Source organism: Dermacentor andersoni, chromosome 11 (assembly GCF_023375885.2).
Source record: "Dermacentor andersoni chromosome 11, qqDerAnde1_hic_scaffold, whole genome shotgun sequence".
NCBI lineage: Eukaryota > Metazoa > Arthropoda > Arachnida > Ixodida > Ixodidae > Dermacentor > Dermacentor andersoni.
Genome location: NC_092824.1, coordinates 117,345,068 through 117,362,870, shown reverse-complemented (window position 1 = coordinate 117,362,870; position 17,803 = coordinate 117,345,068). Strand labels below are relative to the sequence as shown.

The 17,803-nt window shown below is 41.6% G+C and overlaps 1 protein-coding gene across 2 annotated transcripts in view; it reads left to right on the top strand.

The window, feature by feature from the left end:
- LOC126539304 (mitochondrial potassium channel ATP-binding subunit) overlaps window positions 1-17,208 on the top strand; it is a 31,134-nt gene extending 13,926 nt beyond the window's left edge. For both annotated transcript variants that reach the window (XM_050186069.2, XM_055075481.1), the window contains exons 10-18: window positions 1,483-1,555; window positions 2,901-3,020; window positions 4,601-4,673; window positions 9,780-9,913; window positions 10,744-10,815; window positions 11,577-11,755; window positions 12,782-12,840; window positions 13,008-13,096; window positions 17,035-17,208. In XM_050186069.2, the coding sequence (XP_050042026.1) occupies window positions 1,483-1,555; window positions 2,901-3,020; window positions 4,601-4,673; window positions 9,780-9,913; window positions 10,744-10,815; window positions 11,577-11,755; window positions 12,782-12,840; window positions 13,008-13,096; window positions 17,035-17,121 (886 nt within the window). In that variant the 3' untranslated portion in view covers window positions 17,122-17,208. The remainder of the gene's footprint in view (window positions 1-1,482; window positions 1,556-2,900; window positions 3,021-4,600; window positions 4,674-9,779; window positions 9,914-10,743; window positions 10,816-11,576; window positions 11,756-12,781; window positions 12,841-13,007; window positions 13,097-17,034) is intronic.
- The last annotated feature ends 595 nt before the right edge of the window (window positions 17,209-17,803 follow it).

Sequence of the window (17,803 nt, the reverse complement as noted above, 5' to 3'; positions counted from 1 at the left end):
AAGCTGTCTACACATTTGCTATCGTAATCTATGGTTTTCACTTCGGGCGAAACTGACTTTAGAGGTGGCCGTGGAAAAAGAAATTTCTCGACATTTTACCCTGTGTAATGAATGCACCCCCCAACTTTGCGCATATCTTTCTTGACAAAAAAGTGCGTTCATTATGCGAGTAAATACGCTTATTTGTGACTGAAGGGAATAACTTTTTTATATTTTTGGTCTTTGACACGTTTGGGCTAGCTTTGCTTTTAAGTATGGTAATCTTACGTATTAACTTTGTATAATAAGTTATTTGGAAATTATAGTAAACTATGTCTATTGAAATGCATACTTGTAACAGAAAAGAAAAAAAGAGCAGTTGAGATACTGTTGCCATAGCACAAGTTAACACAATAAGCAGCAACAATGCCCACATTTTAACCAGTTTGCATCAATTTTCTGAAACCCATTTCCTGCTAAAGATTTGTTGCTATGCATGTCATCTGAGTGTATTTACAGAAAGAGTCTCACCTTAAGCAATCATTTAAACTATTGTCTGCCTCTTCTTTATGCTCTGTGTGAAGACACAGCACCAGCTATCAGTAGTCGTCTTGAGATGGGTCTTAGCTTGTTTACCTGGCTGCATCTGGTCGCCCTGTTATGTTAAGCTCATAAATTTAATGTGCATATTTGGTTTTGCAATGAGATTTGGAACTGGTGTCTTGCATTGCATGGTCAACCAAAGTAATATGTGGATAGGCAATGTGTTGGAACGTAACGAAAACAAAAACGAAGAATGAAAACATTTTTATTACTGAAACATTTGTTATTTTGTTTCAGAGTGAAGCCGAAATATTTTTTCTCGGTCTTTGGTTCAAGGGGCAAGTCGGCAGTCCGAAATAACCGACGTCAGGCAACATCAGCATTAGCACGCATCTCAAGCAGAGATAGTGTGAGCGATAGCCGGTCGAGTGCTCCACTAATCTAAGCCTGTCGCGCGGTGCACAGCAGATTGGCATTGAAGAAAACCCCAGGGCTTGCGCGCTGAAGAGCTTATCGTTTCATTTTCTACAGGTACAACACTTTGTTACTTAAGTTTTATCATTCATTTATGTTTGTTTAAGTTCCTTTTTTCATGACAGTGGCCTCGCATTTGGGCAAATGCACTCGATGAGGTGCTGCTTCTGGGATAATGCTCAGTGCCTTGCCTCAAGGCACTGAGCATGATCTCAGAATTTATAATTCACCTACTGAGAAAAATAAATACTATGTTTTTATCATTACTATGCCTCAGAAATACTTGCATGCGAACCAAAACTGTTATGAACCGTTACGGAGCAGAACTGGTACAGAATTTTTTTCAGTGGAGCGAAATTAAAACCAAAACGTAAAACATTTAGTTCTGACACCCTCTGGATGGGGAAGTTTTCCATGAAGGTAACCGTGCCGTTTAAGAAAGGCTCGTCTCATTTTGCCATTCTTTTTGTTTGGTCATATATGCAGGTCACTTTCACAGCTCTTTGTCCTCTTTGGACACTATGTCCGTGGCATCGCTGCTGGATCAAGAATCTTTGAGGCAAGTCTGAGTGGACTTTGCATTTGGGATCACGCGGTCTATCTGAGGTGCTCTCAGAATGCTAAGTTTGATGCTTATTGACATTCTTATACTAGTCACACAGCTCTTGTACAAGCAATTAGTCTGTAACATGTCAGACAGCTTTTGCCTCCACATGCTTAGAAAAAAAAAATATAAAGACAGAAAGTAGCGTCTACAGCATGGTCTAGTCAATTGAAATGCTATATCCTTAGAAGTGAAAAATCCTGTGTTCATTTTGTTTAAGAGAGTAAAACACACGGCTGAAATCCTCAAACATCATTGCTGCATGCTAAGCACTGGCTTGATTGCATCTGGGAAGCATAGCCACATGATGACATCCAAGGTTCTGTTTTCTGCCTCTTCACTTTCAAGCAGATATCAGATTCCATGTGTGGTGACTAGCTGTGCGTAGACACCAGTGTTATGATATAAATGCACTAAAGAAGGATGAGCAAGAAAAATTAAATAATTGTGACCTCTATCAATCTATAGTCGGCTGCGAAAGCTTAAGGAGTTCTGAAAAGCATGAACTACTGTGAAGCTCGTGCACATAGCCTCATATTTAAGGTTTCTGTGTGTAAAGTCGAAACTCGATATAACAAACACATATAATGAATTACTTGATGTAAGTATGAAAGCTTTCTTGCTGATATCATTGAGTAACGAATATAGGCTTATAACAAATATCAAACATAATGAGTGTATTTCTTTGTCGAACGCAGCTTCATTATAATGAGGTTCAACTGCAGTAGCCTTTGCAACCTACACAGTGATTAATTCAATTAGAAGTGCATTGCCTTAACAGAGCAGAAGCTCACATTTTTTGTGGAATCCTTGTCCGTGTAAATGTTTGTGGCTGACTGTGCATTGGTTCTATGAGGAATATCATGGATTATCGCTTCATGTAGAAGCAGGATTGTTACTGTGATTGTGTGCTTCTTGATGATGTGCTTTTCTTTACCTGTAACAGTGTGGGTGTTAGTTGATTAAGCAACGGCAGTACATGCTGATTGTATGAAGGGAGTATGGTAGAACCTTGTTGACATGCTTCAGGTTCAAAAACTTTCATGTTTTTATGTTCATGGTGAAAAACATTGAAAGTACTCTCAGAACATGTGATTTCAATAATACAATTTCTTCTTATGTTTTCCTTCTTTCTTCCTTTTTCTTATTTTATTTAAGGTAACATAATCCAAGTTCTGATGTAGCTGATGCCCACACTGTTGTGATGTCGATGTCAGAGTGCTGCTGTTTTTATTTCTTTTTATTCGCTGCATCAAGGTTTTGCAGTTAGTAATTGATGCTTGATTTTTTTTCCTTATAGCTTATCAACTTGAAGAGTGAAGTGGCTATAACTGGAGAAAAGCAGCTAAACCTCAGTACATTGCGCGGGGACGTTGAGTTCCGCCACGTTTATTTTGCCTATTCAACAAGGCCAGACCAGGTAAGTCACCAAAAACAGTGTGTTTTGACGAATAGCAACACATTATATTAGTGATCTTTGCGTTGATATCTACCAGCTCCCGTGTTTTAAGAGTTCCACCATGATTCCCTCTTATGGTGTGCCTTGGATTGATTACCCAAGAAGGCGGAAACAGAAAACTAGTGCAATTATCAGTTGTCCTTATATTTAATGCAGCCAGAGAAGCCATTCTTAGTGCAAGTGGTTGTGTCATTCTAGGGCAACGTACACATATATATATATATACTAGTGTATAATGTGCGTGCTTTAATGTAACTGAATTCTGAATTTGTGACCAACTGTTGTTTTTCTTTCTTTCCCTTTGATATTGTCCAATCAATCAATATCAATCAATCAATCAATCAATCAGTCAGTCAATCAATCAATCAATCAATCAATCAATCAATCAATCAATCATTCAATCAATCAATCAATCAATCAATCAATCAATCAATCAATCAAAGTTTATACAAGTGAAAATATTAATTTTCCTGATGTGAAACACATGTCTTTAGTATGCTCTCACTAGCCCGCCTATACTTGGACCTGACTTGGACCATCCCAGTTTGCTCAAATGTTTGTGACCATTTTTGGTAGCAGGCAGATAAGTTACCAGAAGCATACAGGAAAGCACTTTATGAGTATTGAAAGGAAAATTTTCTCATTACCAATGACATGTGGCCATGAGTCTGCCAATTAACAATGCCCAGTAACTATGAATCTCACAAGTAATTTGGACATGTAGCAGTGAACATCTTGCCGACTGGTTGCCCTAAGTAACAAAATGAGCACACAAGTTGACAGGGAAGTCAAGCTCATGTCTTTGTTGATAGCAGTGTCTATCCACATTTCATGTGCACTTTTTTGCCATCAGGGTCTGTGTGGCATTGTGAGCTAACTAGCGGAGTTGTGGCATTTTGTGATATCTAAAGAAACGTATTCAGATGTATTAACAAAAGAGCCATTTGATGACAGAAAACACCAAGGCTAAAAATCTTGTCACTCACCACAATGCGGCCAAAACTAGTTTGAACAGATATCCCAATGATGTGCATTCTTAAATTCATGAGAACAGCTAATGTATATTTTGAAATGTGTCAGAGTGATTTTGATTATGTGGTCAGTGATTTTGATTATGGCTTATGGCAAATGGTGAGCTTAGTAACAGTTGGAGATTCCAGATTTGGCCATGATGGATTGTCTTGGTCTGTTTCAGTGAGTTCTGCACAATTACAGTTTATTTCACTTAAAAGATGAATGCTTCTCTTACCATTAATTTCTCCAAGGCAGAAAAATGTTCGGTATCTTGCTTTTCTGATTTCTGTGACTCCTGAGGACATATTTTGTAACAAACCATTATATTTTCCATTCATGTCAAGTGGCCAATCCCACTGATAACAGCAGTGTTGCAGTGTCTGCAACATTAACAGATAGTGGAAACAATGCAAAGTGAAATGGATTATTACACATTATAGCCCTTGGAGGCATAGAGCGATGAATGACTAATGTGTAGGATGTTGCAGTAGTTAAGTTTTAAGATGAACTTATTCATTGTCTTCCAGACTGTTCTTGAAGATGTCTCACTCAAGCTTCCAGCAGGAAAGATAGTAGCCATATGTGGACCGTCAGGCAGCGGTAAGCTACTTCCTAATTTATGTGATGACAGTTTTATGACAGACCCTTTCATCTCAACCCTTTATACCAACATTGTCGCCCTATGTGATTGGGCTCCTGAATCAAGCCATACTGGCTGTGGTAGTTAAATGCCAGCGAAGTGCTTTAATACCTAATGCAAGGTCTTTGGTTTGATTTGTAGCCATTTTGGCTGCATTCTGATGGACTGAAAGTACTATAGTAGAAGTTTGTTGTAATATGGACAATAAGCACAAAAGGAGATAGGAAATGAAGGTCTGTGAGCATTGTAACTGTTCTGCTTCTCAGTGGACACCTGAACTGTCCCGTGGCCATGAGAAAGATGTAGGCTAAGTGGAAAGATATGGGAGAGGAAAATTGCAATGAAATAGGTGTTAAAGAGAATCGACAAAAGTGAAAAGCAGATACAGGCACCTATATATACATGACTATGAATATCTATAAGAAGAGAGGGTGGTCAAGTCGAGTATATTATTTATTCATTTATTTATTTCCCTCATGGTCAAAAAGGCATTACACAATAGTGTGGTCACAGATACAAGGATTAAGTACAAAACGAAGTCCTTCCTATTTATACAATATTAGCTATTACAGTAATACCATAAGCAAGTAAGTGAAACATGCATCAAGTAACATTAAAGAGCCATAGAGGGATAAATCCTCCACTATGAGACCTCTCATTAGTCTGTAGTTGAAAATGTGTTCTAAATCTGCCGTCGTTCACTATTTAAAACATTTAGCAAGCCATAGCCCTAACCACGACCAATCTGGAGCATGTGTCGGGTCAGACGCCAGACGCACGCTCCAAATTGGCCGTGCTCCAGTGTGTGGCGCACTTCACCTCTCCACCTTCAGTAGTTAGTGATAGCAGCACTGCCATCAGTGACGACACAAAATGCATCAGGTGGAGAGGCGGGGTTGCACCACTCAGAAAAGGCTCTAGTGCACTCTACCATGGCTGTAAGTGGTGCTGACTGACATTCTTATATCCAGCATACACTCACAAAATGTGCTAACAAAAGTGGATGCGAGGACAGCTGCTGTTGTAGCTCACTTGGTAGAGAATTGCGTGTGGAATTAGGAATAGTATGTGGGTCTGGTTCCCGCCACTAGAAAGCTGCCTTCTTGTCCACTTTCATTTCCCTTTTCCTTGTCAGTTGTACATTTAAATTAAAAATGAACATTTAAATTTCACCTGCACTTTCCTCAATTCATTGGCTTCGTTGTCTGTTGGCATCTAGTGGTTGAGACTAGCAAAAGTTTTTAACTCATTATCCTATACTGGATTATCAGGTTTGTGTTCTACAGAATTTTTAAAAATGGCCTGTGGCAAAAAGCACAATTCTAGTCCTTTATCTGGGTTATTCAAAGAGTTGGACATTACTTGCACAAGAAATGGAAACACATATTCAACTAATTAACAAAACATTACTAATGAACTTCTTGAAATGTTCATTATGACTAGTCATGTCTCACTCTTTGCACATTTTTCCAGTAATAACGTAAATATTTCAAGTGGTTACAACAAAATTTGTCAGCAGGGTACTGCTGCATTTTATTGTCAACAAATTGCAGCTTCAGCTAAATTTGTGGAGCTCAAGCTGCAATTGCTCAAGCTTCATCACCAAATTGTGGGACGAAATACATGGGCATTCAAGTTACTTTTTCGTTTCAATCCATGAAAGAGTGTTTTCTTTAAACAATTAGGTGGCACAACCGTGCATATCTATTGTTAGTATGATGGTGCATATCTTGAAAAACCATGCCATCCTCAAAATTCATTCTAAGTGGATGTGCCTTGCAATCTCACCAGCTGCAATTCATAAATTGCAATATGTGCAAAAAGTAATTAATTGGGAAGTTCAGAAGTAAATTTTTGTCAATTAATTTAATCTATGTTTCAATTTCTCGTGCAAAGTTTGCCTTTTTGAATAATCCAGCTCAAGGATGAGAATTAAGCTATCTGCCACAAGCAATTTTAAATATTCTGTAAAACTTGAAAAGAGCCAGGATGTAAGCTTCAATCTATATTGGCTCTCTATTCTACTAAATCCAGACACCGCTTTGCAGTAACTTCATTAGACTGGCTGATGAGGTGAAGATAAGGAAAGGCAGGAAGAATTAACTGGACGATCTCCAGTTTGCTACCCTACATGTGGGGATGGGGAGTAAAAAAATAGAAAATACAGGAGTTTAGATCAATCACATGCAAGGCACAGCGTTTCTACAGTTGGGCATTCAAATGTGGTGCCTTCAGGTGCTGTAGAAGAGCTTGTATGGCTTTCTGGGCTAATGAGCAGTAAGGTGAGACATCCCAAACCAACACAACAGCTTTGAGAGGTACTGTTGTTGGGTGCTCTAGATCAGTTTTGACCACCTGTGGCTCTTTTAACATGCACCCATTGCTCAGTAAATGAGTGTTTTTGCACCCTGCCATCATAGGAATGTAGTTGGTGAGGCAAGCAATCGAATCTGCAACCTTGTGCCCAGCTGCAGTGCACCACAGCCACTGAGTTACTGCAATGGGTAACTAGCTTCATTAACACGATGCAATATTTAGCTGTATTTTGTTCCTGCGTTTCCTGCGTTTTCCAAGGACAGTTGTGCAAAAAAAAAAAAGGAACAATCCAAAATAAGGCACCGTGTTAAATTCGCTGTCTTCTAAATTGCACGTGCAGTGAACATCTGTCTGCTTTCTAGCATTTTTGCATTATAGAAAACTTATAGGATAGGTGTACCACCACACCTGCACTTTGCAGTTCTTCTTGAGCTTCACGACGCCCCAATTGCTGGCCACCTTGGTGTTACTCACACACATGACCGCGTGCACCATCGCTTCTATTGGCCTGGCCTGGCCAGCTCAGTGCAGCATTATGTCAGCACCTGTGAGCTCTGTCAACGACGTATGCTTCCTGCTGGGTATCTTCAGCCCATCGATGTCTCGCCTGTCCACTTTTTCCATGTTGGTTTGGACCTTCTCGGACCCTTTCCTATATCTGCTTCAGGAAACAAATGGGTTGCTGTTGCTACTAATTATGTGACACGCTACGCAATGACACAAGTGCTGGCGACCAGCTATGCTACAGACATGGCGGACTTTCTCCTCTGTGACGTAATCTTAGTACATGGTGCCCCACGTCAATTGCTGACTGACCGAGGCCGTACCTTCCTGTAGAAAGTCATCGACGATATCCTGCGCTGCTGCTCCACGCAGCACAAGATCACCATGTCATACCATCCCCAGATGAACAGGCTCACCTAGCGCTTGAATCGGACCTTAACAGATGTGCTTTCCAAGCATGTGTCGGCTGACCACTGTGATTGGGACCTTGCACTGCCAAACCATTCCTCCTGTCACCACACTGCTGGATACTCTCCCTTTTACCTTTTTTTCAGACATGAACCAGCTTTACCGTCGGACACATTTCTCCCTTCCCCTGCAACTTTGACTTGTGAATATGCATGCGACACCATTTCTCGGGCTGATTACGTGTGACAGATAGCCTTTAGTAGACTTGCTGCTTCCCAATACAATCAGAAGTGCCTTTATGATCAGTGACACCACGAGGAACATTTTGCTTTGGGTGTTCTTGTGCTACTTTGGACCCCCTCCTGACGTGTGGGTTTTTCTGAAAAGCTCCTTCTTTGCTACACGGGCCTATACCACGTCCTTCGACAAGTGACTGACGTCACGTACGAGATTGTGTCCGCGAGTCCCACAACATCTTCTGTTCCGTTGTCCAGCGACGTTGTCTACATTTTTAGACTTAAGCACTACCACCCTTCTTCTGCTGTGGGTCGTTAGTGGTGCCGGGTTGGTGCTTCTGCCATCGGGGGTCATGCTACGTGCTATTTGAAGAAGATGATGTCGACAGTTGTGTATAGTGGGACGTACCGATAAGCGGCCTCTGGTTGATATGAAGATGACAACCTGTCTTGCTTGATGTTGGCTGGCTTCCATGTTGGCTAGTGCTTGCTACTCTTTGTATATACACCGTGTAAATAGTTCACCTACTCTGCTTCCACGTAACAATATTTTTTCTCTTACGTCCCTGGCTTGTCATTCTTGTACAGAATTCATATGCACTTATCATGTGCATCTGTTTTCATAGTTTGTGGGATTGTTATACGTGCGCTATAACACTAAAATTTTCTGTGCAACTGCAGTATTTAGAATTAAACGACCTTGCAGGTAAGTATTGCAGGTAGCAATCGTGCCCATTCCCTCCTGCGTACTCATGTCGCCGCATTTGCTTGTGGACGTGTTGAGAGCTGACGTAGACACGGGAGAGACACACTACACCCTCTCCCGGTTCTCCCTCCGCTGTCGCAATGCGCCCGCCCTTCCCTCCAGACTTGTGGGAAAGGGAAAGTTGTTTGACGTGTGAGGAGGACATTCTTCACATGAAGGTAAAAGGTTATAAAAGAACATCACCAGAGAGGCGCTCTTCTCTCTGGCGCCCTGACCTCGAACTAGACCAACGACCTAAGGGATACCTGCCTCAACTCATGAATGACCTCAATGCCTGACTATCACACGCAACGAGGCAAGCCTATTTATTACCGATTACAAAGTGGACTTCTCCTCTGCAATTGTTATTTATTGCTTGTTGCAATAAACATTGTTAGAGCTGATGACACTGGTCGCCTTATTCATCTGAACCCAACGTAGCTGCGATTACATGCGCTGCAGGTTGGAGAGTACTGTGGAATGACTGTGTTGCTATATCTGGAGCTCACCTTCAGCTCTAGCCATATACTGAGCAAACTTCCACAGTATTTATAGTGAGAAAAGCAAAGGGCATAGTAAAGCAGGTAAATAACTATGGAAGTAAAGAGAACTTACAGAGGGACCTAACACTGATTGACATACTACTGATTTAGGGAAGTTGAACTTCCAGATCTGTGGCAGACAGTCGGTGCAGTACAGATTCGAACATCTTGGTTATTTTTTTTAGGCCATACTGTTCTGAGTGTCTTGGATGAATTATGGATGTCTTTCTTCATTGATGAAGGTCATCCTCCTTTCACATATTTATTTGAAGCCGTGACAACAGCTGATGCCTTCCCATCCTTGATTTACAACAGGCAAGTCCACAATTGCAGCATTACTGGAACGTTTCTACGATGTAACTGGGGGTTCCATAACCTTAGATGGGCATGACTTGAAGGAACTCGACCCTGACTGGCTTCGACGCAATGTGATTGGTTTCATTCGACAGGTGCGTCTCCATTACTCATTCTCTTCAATAACTACAAGCATTCTGTGCATTTACACTTCTGATATTCAATGGAGATAGCTTTTGATTGTTTGCTTTAAGGGAAGGGTTATGAAGCATGCAGTCATTGCACTGATTTAGTGAACTTTAACTTTTGTTTGAGCAAGCAAAAACTCAACAACAGTTATGGTTTTATATGTTCCTGCAAGTTGGTGTCTCTGGAAGGGTTTACAGTTGAAGCTTTAAACATTTGTGGCAGAGGTGCTGACAACAAATTTTGTAGTGCCTTTAATGTCTTTGTTAATGCTTAAAATCTGCTACTTTCAGTGTGACATGCAGGTGTAATTGCCTAAAATGTTCTTATTGACATTTATGATGCAAACTATAAAGGAAAAAAAATTGACAGGCACTTAAAGAGCTTTCTGTTCTCGGTCTTGTGCGGAACCTTCTCTTCTAATTGCATATAGGGTCTCTGCAATGATTTTAGTGTTGCATTGATTAAAGTATGCTTTCTAACTTGAGGTAAACATAACTATACTGGTGCATGGTTGTGTAGATTTGCATGTGGTGTGAGGTTTTGTTTGAACACCTCAGAGGTGTTATGTATTTAAATTAAGCTCTTGACGGCTATATCACATTTTTGTGCAGTGTTTCCTACAGGAAAAGGTCACTAGTTAAAGTGATTGCCAGAGTCATTGCAAGACAACAGCGTATAGCTTATCACTTGTGGTTTGCTTGTTAAAGGAATCGTCGCAGAATGTGCAAGTGCTGCTATAGTGCCTCTTATGAAACTTAGAAAAAAAAAAAGAAGAAAGGAAATTTTGTTTTTGCAGGAACCACTGTTGTTTGCCACAACGATTAAGGAGAACATTCGGTACGGCAAACCTGATGCAACTGATGAAGAGGTGAGATATGAATGCACACTTTACATGATGCTGCTGTGATAGAAGCAGTGCTATGCATAAAGCACTGAAATTGTTTTTGGTGGCATACAGGCAAGAATCTACAGAGTGTCCCAAACTAAAAGCGAACACAATTTCAGAAGTAATAGACAGCTTTGTATAAAGACAACCAAGTACATGTTGCTGTCAGACATGCGTTTTTTTTTTTTTTTACTGTGGCTAAATTATTAAGCAACAACTGGATAATTAAGGAACTGCTTACTTAATCACTTTAAAGATCAAATGTCAGGAAGTTGAAGTTGAACTGGGTTTTTCTCAGTGCTTCCTGCATTTATCTAAGTAACGTTTTTGTTATCAAGTCATCTGTTAGAAAGTTATTTAATTACTTTTGATTAAGTAAGGAATAATTTTTTTTTCTTGTCTCACATTATTTGTACTCTTTCTGACATAAAAGCTGACTATAATGCACAATGGCTTACAACATTCAATCGGTTTAATTTATATAGGGCGCCTTGGTATTCTTGGAGTTGCCTCAACATTAGTTGGATGAGCTCATGTAAGGGGCAGATAGAGCAAAAACCTGGACAATATCAAGAAGGACACATAATACACAGCAGCTAACAACTAACAGCCAACATTAGTCGGTCGTTCTATCAGCATGCATGTTGCGTGCTTTATCTTGTCCATGTTTGGAGCGCTATGTGTCCCTTCTATGAGAGAACAAAAATCGGAGCTTTGCTGAGTTGGTGATGTTTCTGTTGTAGGTGTACAGTGCTGCAAAGCAAGCGAATGCTCATGACTTCATCATGTCGTTTCCACGTCAATACGACACTGTTGTTGGAGAGCGTGGCATCACAGTCTCGGGTGGGCAGAAGCAGCGCATTGCGATCGCCAGGGCATTACTCAAAAACCCGCAAGTGCTTATACTTGATGAAGCCACGAGGTGGGTGCACAAACACATTTTCTGCTCTTTTCTCTTAGTTTAGTACTGTCTTGACAATGCTACGGTGCTTTTACTATGTGCAGTGAAACCTCATATAACGAAGTTGCACTTGACAAAAAGATACCTTTGTTATATCCAATATTCGTTATTATAAGGATGCGTTCATTACATGCTGATATCAGTAAGAAAGATTCTAGATTTAGTTAGTTACATTTTATCATTTTTTGCATCCGTGTTTGTTATATTGAGGTTTGACTAATAAAGGTAATTTAACGGCATTGTCTACTGGTATTGGAGTGGAATGCAGAAACATTGTTTGATGCACAATAACACGCATTCTTGTGAAAATTAGAACATTTTCTTTGAGGCCTATGCATAATATTGCAAATGTCTGTCTGTTATGTTGTGATATATTAATTTTAGTTGAGCCCGTTGTGCTTTGTGCATTTACGGTGTCGCACTAGTCATTGGTCAGATTTATTTCAGTAGTTCAGAATGTTGTGTTTGCATTTTCCAAGCTATTTCAGTGCTATCGTTTCTTGATACGCTACAACTCTGCATATTGTTTTCCAGCCCTTTGTGTATTGTCTGAGCATTTAACATTGTCGCCATTATCATTTCTTCTTTTGTTTTGTATCTAGGATGCCTTTGGACATCCTTTTCACTAAGGAAACTGTTTCTTAAGAAGCATATTAAGTCAATGAAAGAATGTGCTTGTAGTGTTTAGTGTAATAGATTGGGCTATTGTCAAGGCATGAAAATAACGCATAAGGCTTTTGAACTTGTCTTTGGTGTCCTGAAGAAGGCTGGTTGTGTTCAGGATATCTTGATCATTTGCTGCATGCATTTGTTGTCATATAGTTATTGCATTATATGTTGTTATTGAAAACTTAGAACTGTTTAGTATATGAAGATTTGCATTTTTAGAAATAAGCAGGATTGAATGTGTAAACTTCTCAGTGTAACAACCTGGTAACTCCATGGCTGTGATGTGATGTTTAATTTTTTTATTCCTTTCGTTTTCAGCGCACTGGACACGGAATCGGAGACGGTAGTTCAGGCAGCCCTAGACAGGCTGAGTAAAGGTATGTCATTATCTTGGATAAGTTGGCTTATGGTTAGTTGAGGGCTATAAATTAGTATAACTGTAAAAGATTCCTAGATTCCATTTGTTGGAATCCTTGCGTACTGCATGCTGAGTAACTGTTGCTTTTGACAAGGCATTCTTATTGATGCTTTGTTCTTTTCTCAGGTCGAACTGTTCTTGTCATTGCGCATCGGCTGTCTACCATCAGAAATGCTGACATCATTGCTGTCTTGCTGGATGGGAACATTGTTGAGGTAATGCACAATCTGGTGCTTGCCATTAACGACTACTGCAGTGAAAATTGCTTGAAGTCCTGCTCAAGTGAAACAAACAAATCTTATTCATTCATCATACAGAACTTATGAGATTCAAGACATTGATTAGCAAATGTTCTTAAAGTAGTGGTCCATTCCCAATTCATTTGTTAACTGGCAAACTACAGCTGCACTTTAATCTGCCGACGTGAGTAAGGGCTGCGCGTTAACCTAAGTTGCATTGTTACCAGCTGCCGCCTACACAGGTTTAAAGAAAAGAAAAAAATTCTGTAAGTTCTGTAGTTGCTGCATTTGCACAGATATAGCATGATTTTGAAAGAAAATTTACCATCCCAAGAAAGCGCCTCTTGAAATGTTTGAAACGGCACTTCCCGTATAGGTAAGACCGCCTCATGTTTCTGCCCGCAACATCAGCACCATTTGCCCCCTGGTGCTGCATATTCGAATGTCCGTGGTCACCTCCTTTCCCGTCAGAGCAACGGCGTGCCCATTTGCATTGGAGTGCGTGCAACCGGTGGTAGTGTTTGCACGTTAACAAGTGTGTCGTTCAGTGACACAGCAGCCTCAAAAACATGAAACAGAGACCAGCCCGTGAAACTGCTTATCTCAGGAAAATTCACAGTTAAGACATGTGCTGCACTGCATATAGACCAATCCTAAACTTTTTTTCTCAAGTGCCTTCTTTTGATACATGTCCTGCAATAAATCGAGTGGCCTTTACACACCGTACACAGCCATAAAGCTTAGTAAGCTTCAGACGTACGGGCGTGTTCACTCGATGCTTCCCCTTTTCGGGAACAAGTGCTCAGCAGGACCAGCAGATAGGAAACATTGTCGTGGTTAAGTGTGCAATATGGAAACGCAGTAACTGCAACAGAATGTTATGACAGCAGTGAAAAGGGGGTGTTTTCTGGAAATTAAACTCAAGGTCTGCTGCCTGTGAAGTCCCACGTGACAGAACAACAGATGCAGTAGTTTAAACAATTGGCAATTGCGCATTGTTTATTAATTATAATTTTTTCTCTCCACCTTGCGGGTTTCCACAGAACTATTACGTCCTGTTGTTTATTAATCTTTGCAACTTCTCACAACTCTTGCACTAATCATTGCTTGTACCCCTTGCAAAAACAAAGATCACTTATCTTTCGTTTAAATATGGCGTTCACCCACTAAGTGATGGTGACAGTTTTAGAACAATGCAATATCAGAATTACAAGCTGCTTAAGGTTTCCTTTTTTTTTTTTAATGCTTAACGACGTTATAATCGCACAACAGAAATTTCTGTCATGTAGTTTTCTAAACTAATCGGGACTGGTGAGACGTGACTGCTGTGTACGAAGCCATTGAATGTGCTTGCACTTTACATTGTGCCAGTGTGGTCATGTTTCTGAGGCAGACTAGCACAAAGAAGTTATCGTTTGCATACAGATACACCTCCAAAAAATTCGAATGGCACTCAGCACCCCAGGAATGTTATTAGTGGCAATGTTATTATCGCAAGTAAATAAACAAATGGGGTGCTCGTTTTTGTTTCACACATTTTCTAAGCATGGTGGCTTCATTTTCATTGAATGCTTCAATGCTTCAAGCTCGGTGTTGCAGAAAATCTTGTTGCTTATGTGCAGAACTTACTTGGCTTTTGTAATTGCATCTTTCATTTCATTTAATGCCCTAAAAATGTAGGCACAGCAGGTGCTTGCCTTTCTTGATGTTCCCACTGCGAGAAGGGTATTCTGCGTCAGACAGTTTCTCTGAAATGGCGCTGTAGTTTACACATTGTTGTTTCCCAACTAGCCTGTGTGCTGCTGTCAAACATACAGTGCCACAAACAACGAGAAAGGAGCACGTGTGCTGCCGTACAGAGGTCACAGTGGCGCAGCGACGCGACCGCAAAAAGAGACATTCAATAGGGGGCACTCTCAACGGGCTCAGTAGAACCGCCTGGTCAAGGTCGTGAGGTCTACAGTGCAATCTTTCCATTACACTCTTCAATAAGTGGCGTGCTCGTCCACCAGACAACTGACACGTGCGGGAAAGGCAATCTATGCCGCAGGGATAATACAAACTCGCACGTACAGAAAGGGGCATGTGTCTGCGAGAAAGCGAGAGCGGAACGAAGCAAATCTATCTCGCTTGAGACAGTCGCGTGAGCTTTTCCGCGACGACAGGGGGTGCCCTTTCAGAGTAAATGTAGCTATAGACAGTAACATCGCAGTTCACAGGTGATCTAATTCTACACCATACTACAGAGCCATAAGTACGTATGATTCACGTCACAATCCATGTTTTTCTCGCTTATGCTCGTCGAGCACCTATGTAGAACACAACAGTCAGCATGCTGTGAGCTCGCGTCAAACGGTCGGAGAAGAAATCATGCCATCGGCGTCATCATGCTGCTGTCATCACACGCACACTTGCGCCAGACACATAGCGATTCGTCTTACGCAAACATGTTGGTCCATGCGGTAACGCTTTCTGTAATCTCATATGATGCTGGGTAGCAAAGTACCATCAAAATTCTTCGCATAACGTCGGTTCCTAGAATGCTTGAGATCTGCTTCGCTTTTTGTTTGAGATTCTCGATGTGCGTGTGCTGATGCCCTAGTTGTGCTAAATCGGTTCTCAGGATAGAAAGGAAGCATGATCCCGGCTTACGCGCTTGCTCGCAGTTGCCAGTGTAACGTTCTTAATCACACGTGAGCGCCAGTACGTCCACACTCCAACTCTATCGCCCCAAAAGTGGAGGGAAATAGTGAAGCTGGCTTCTCCCCGCGTAGAATAGGGTTATGGCGAAGCCAACTTTGACGAGAGCTTTTTAGAGAACGACGCTTGTATGCCGAGAGGGCTTTTGACTTGAAGCACGTTATATACCGGGTGTTTCCACGAAGACTTGAAGTAATATTTAAAAATAGCTGTTTTGAAATAAAAGGTTGGTTCCTTCGTACACGTAGTAATTAGTCTGCAATTAACAAACAGCTGTTTATTAACTTTTGAACTTTTAACTACAGCAGCTCATCGTAATTGGGAAATTGAAGCAAAATCTACGTATAAGCCATATCAACTTTTGGATCTGAAAAGAAATGCGATTACCTGCGGAAATGTGGCACGAGGCATTTTAGCTCTCAGAGAGAAGCGGCGTTCTGCTTACGTCACCCACCATCTGGCAGCCAGTGCGCTGCGACAGCGAGAAGCACGGAGGAGCACGTGCTCATCGCTGCCGCAGCTCACTGGCTGTCCGCATCTGGATGACGTAAGTAGAACGTGGCCTCGACGGCCGCGCCTCTGCTCTCGTTGCAGCCTCCCAGTTCCGGTTTCACGCGCGCTTATATCCAAAATTTGTCGTGCCACAGTTCCGCGGGTAAATGCATTTTTCAAGACCCACAAGTTCGTGCAGTTTATACGCAGATTTTGCTCCAATTTCGCAATCGTATGAGCCCACCGAAACTAAAAGTGCAAAAGTTAATGGATTTTTGTTAACTAGCGAGTAATTACCACATATCACCCGTCACCCGGTGGTCGGCACCGCTGACGGCACGTGTACGAAGGAATCGTCCTCTTATTTCATAACAGCTATCTTTAAACATTGCTTCAAGTCTTCGTAGAAACACCCTGTATATTTATATTCCTTGTGTGTGTAAAAGATATGAAACGACATTATGCTTTTGTGGGTATGGCATGCGTCATGTTTGGGGACAACGCAAGAGACGGAGACAAAAGTGAAACAACAAGCACAGCTCTGCATCCATCGGCTTAGTTTCCATCCCTTACACTGCGCCCAACCAAGTGGGTAATTCTGCTGAACTGTATTCGTAATAACTCATGGTTTAAGCTCATACGTTATAATGGGGGTACAACTGTATTTCTGGTAATGCGTGGAGGAGTCTGAAGTTATTTCATTTGGTTCATTTAATTTTCAGATTGGAGACCACAAGTCTTTGACAAGGCTGAAAGGCGTCTACTGGAAGCTTACCCAACATCATGGGCTCCATAGAGGAGTGGGTTGATTCGACAAGCCTCTGTTTAAGGCTGACACCACCTACACGTTGTTTTCATGAGTGTAAAATCTATAAACAGATGTTTATTGTTTTGAACCGAAGCTTTCATTGCCTCATCCTTCGACTTACCCACTTCTGCTGCTGCTGCTGCTGCTGCTGCTGTGGCTGCTGCTGTGGCTGCTGCTGTCTGGCACACCGCGTTGGGGGGTGGTTCAGAGCGTGTGTATAGATGATAGGAGCGAGTCAGAGAGCAAAGGCGACGCGATGAATTCGTTTGGACCCCACGGCGTCGAATGTGCACAATACCCTCTGGAGCTCCTTGGGCATCGCCACATTAGCCTGTTCACAGCTGTAATTATCCGTGACCACCCTCAAAACCATTGCAGAAACTGCAGTCCTTCCCTTTCTACTAACGTGCGAGTCCAGAGGGGACGCAGGTAGAACTGAAGAGAGAAGGGCGGCGAAGAGACAGTTCCCATACCAGGGGGCCGGGGAGGTGACGTGAGAAGCAAGTAAACTCTACTACTGTACGACAGCGTTTGCGGGGAAACTGGATAAGCTCGAGTTCAAAGTATGATACAGTACGTTCCTGCTATTTCTGAAATATAAACACCATGTAGATATGTCAAGAGGTCAAATTACGCAGGGCGTGCAGAAGCAGAGCCGCATTAATTAAACCGCACCGCACGGT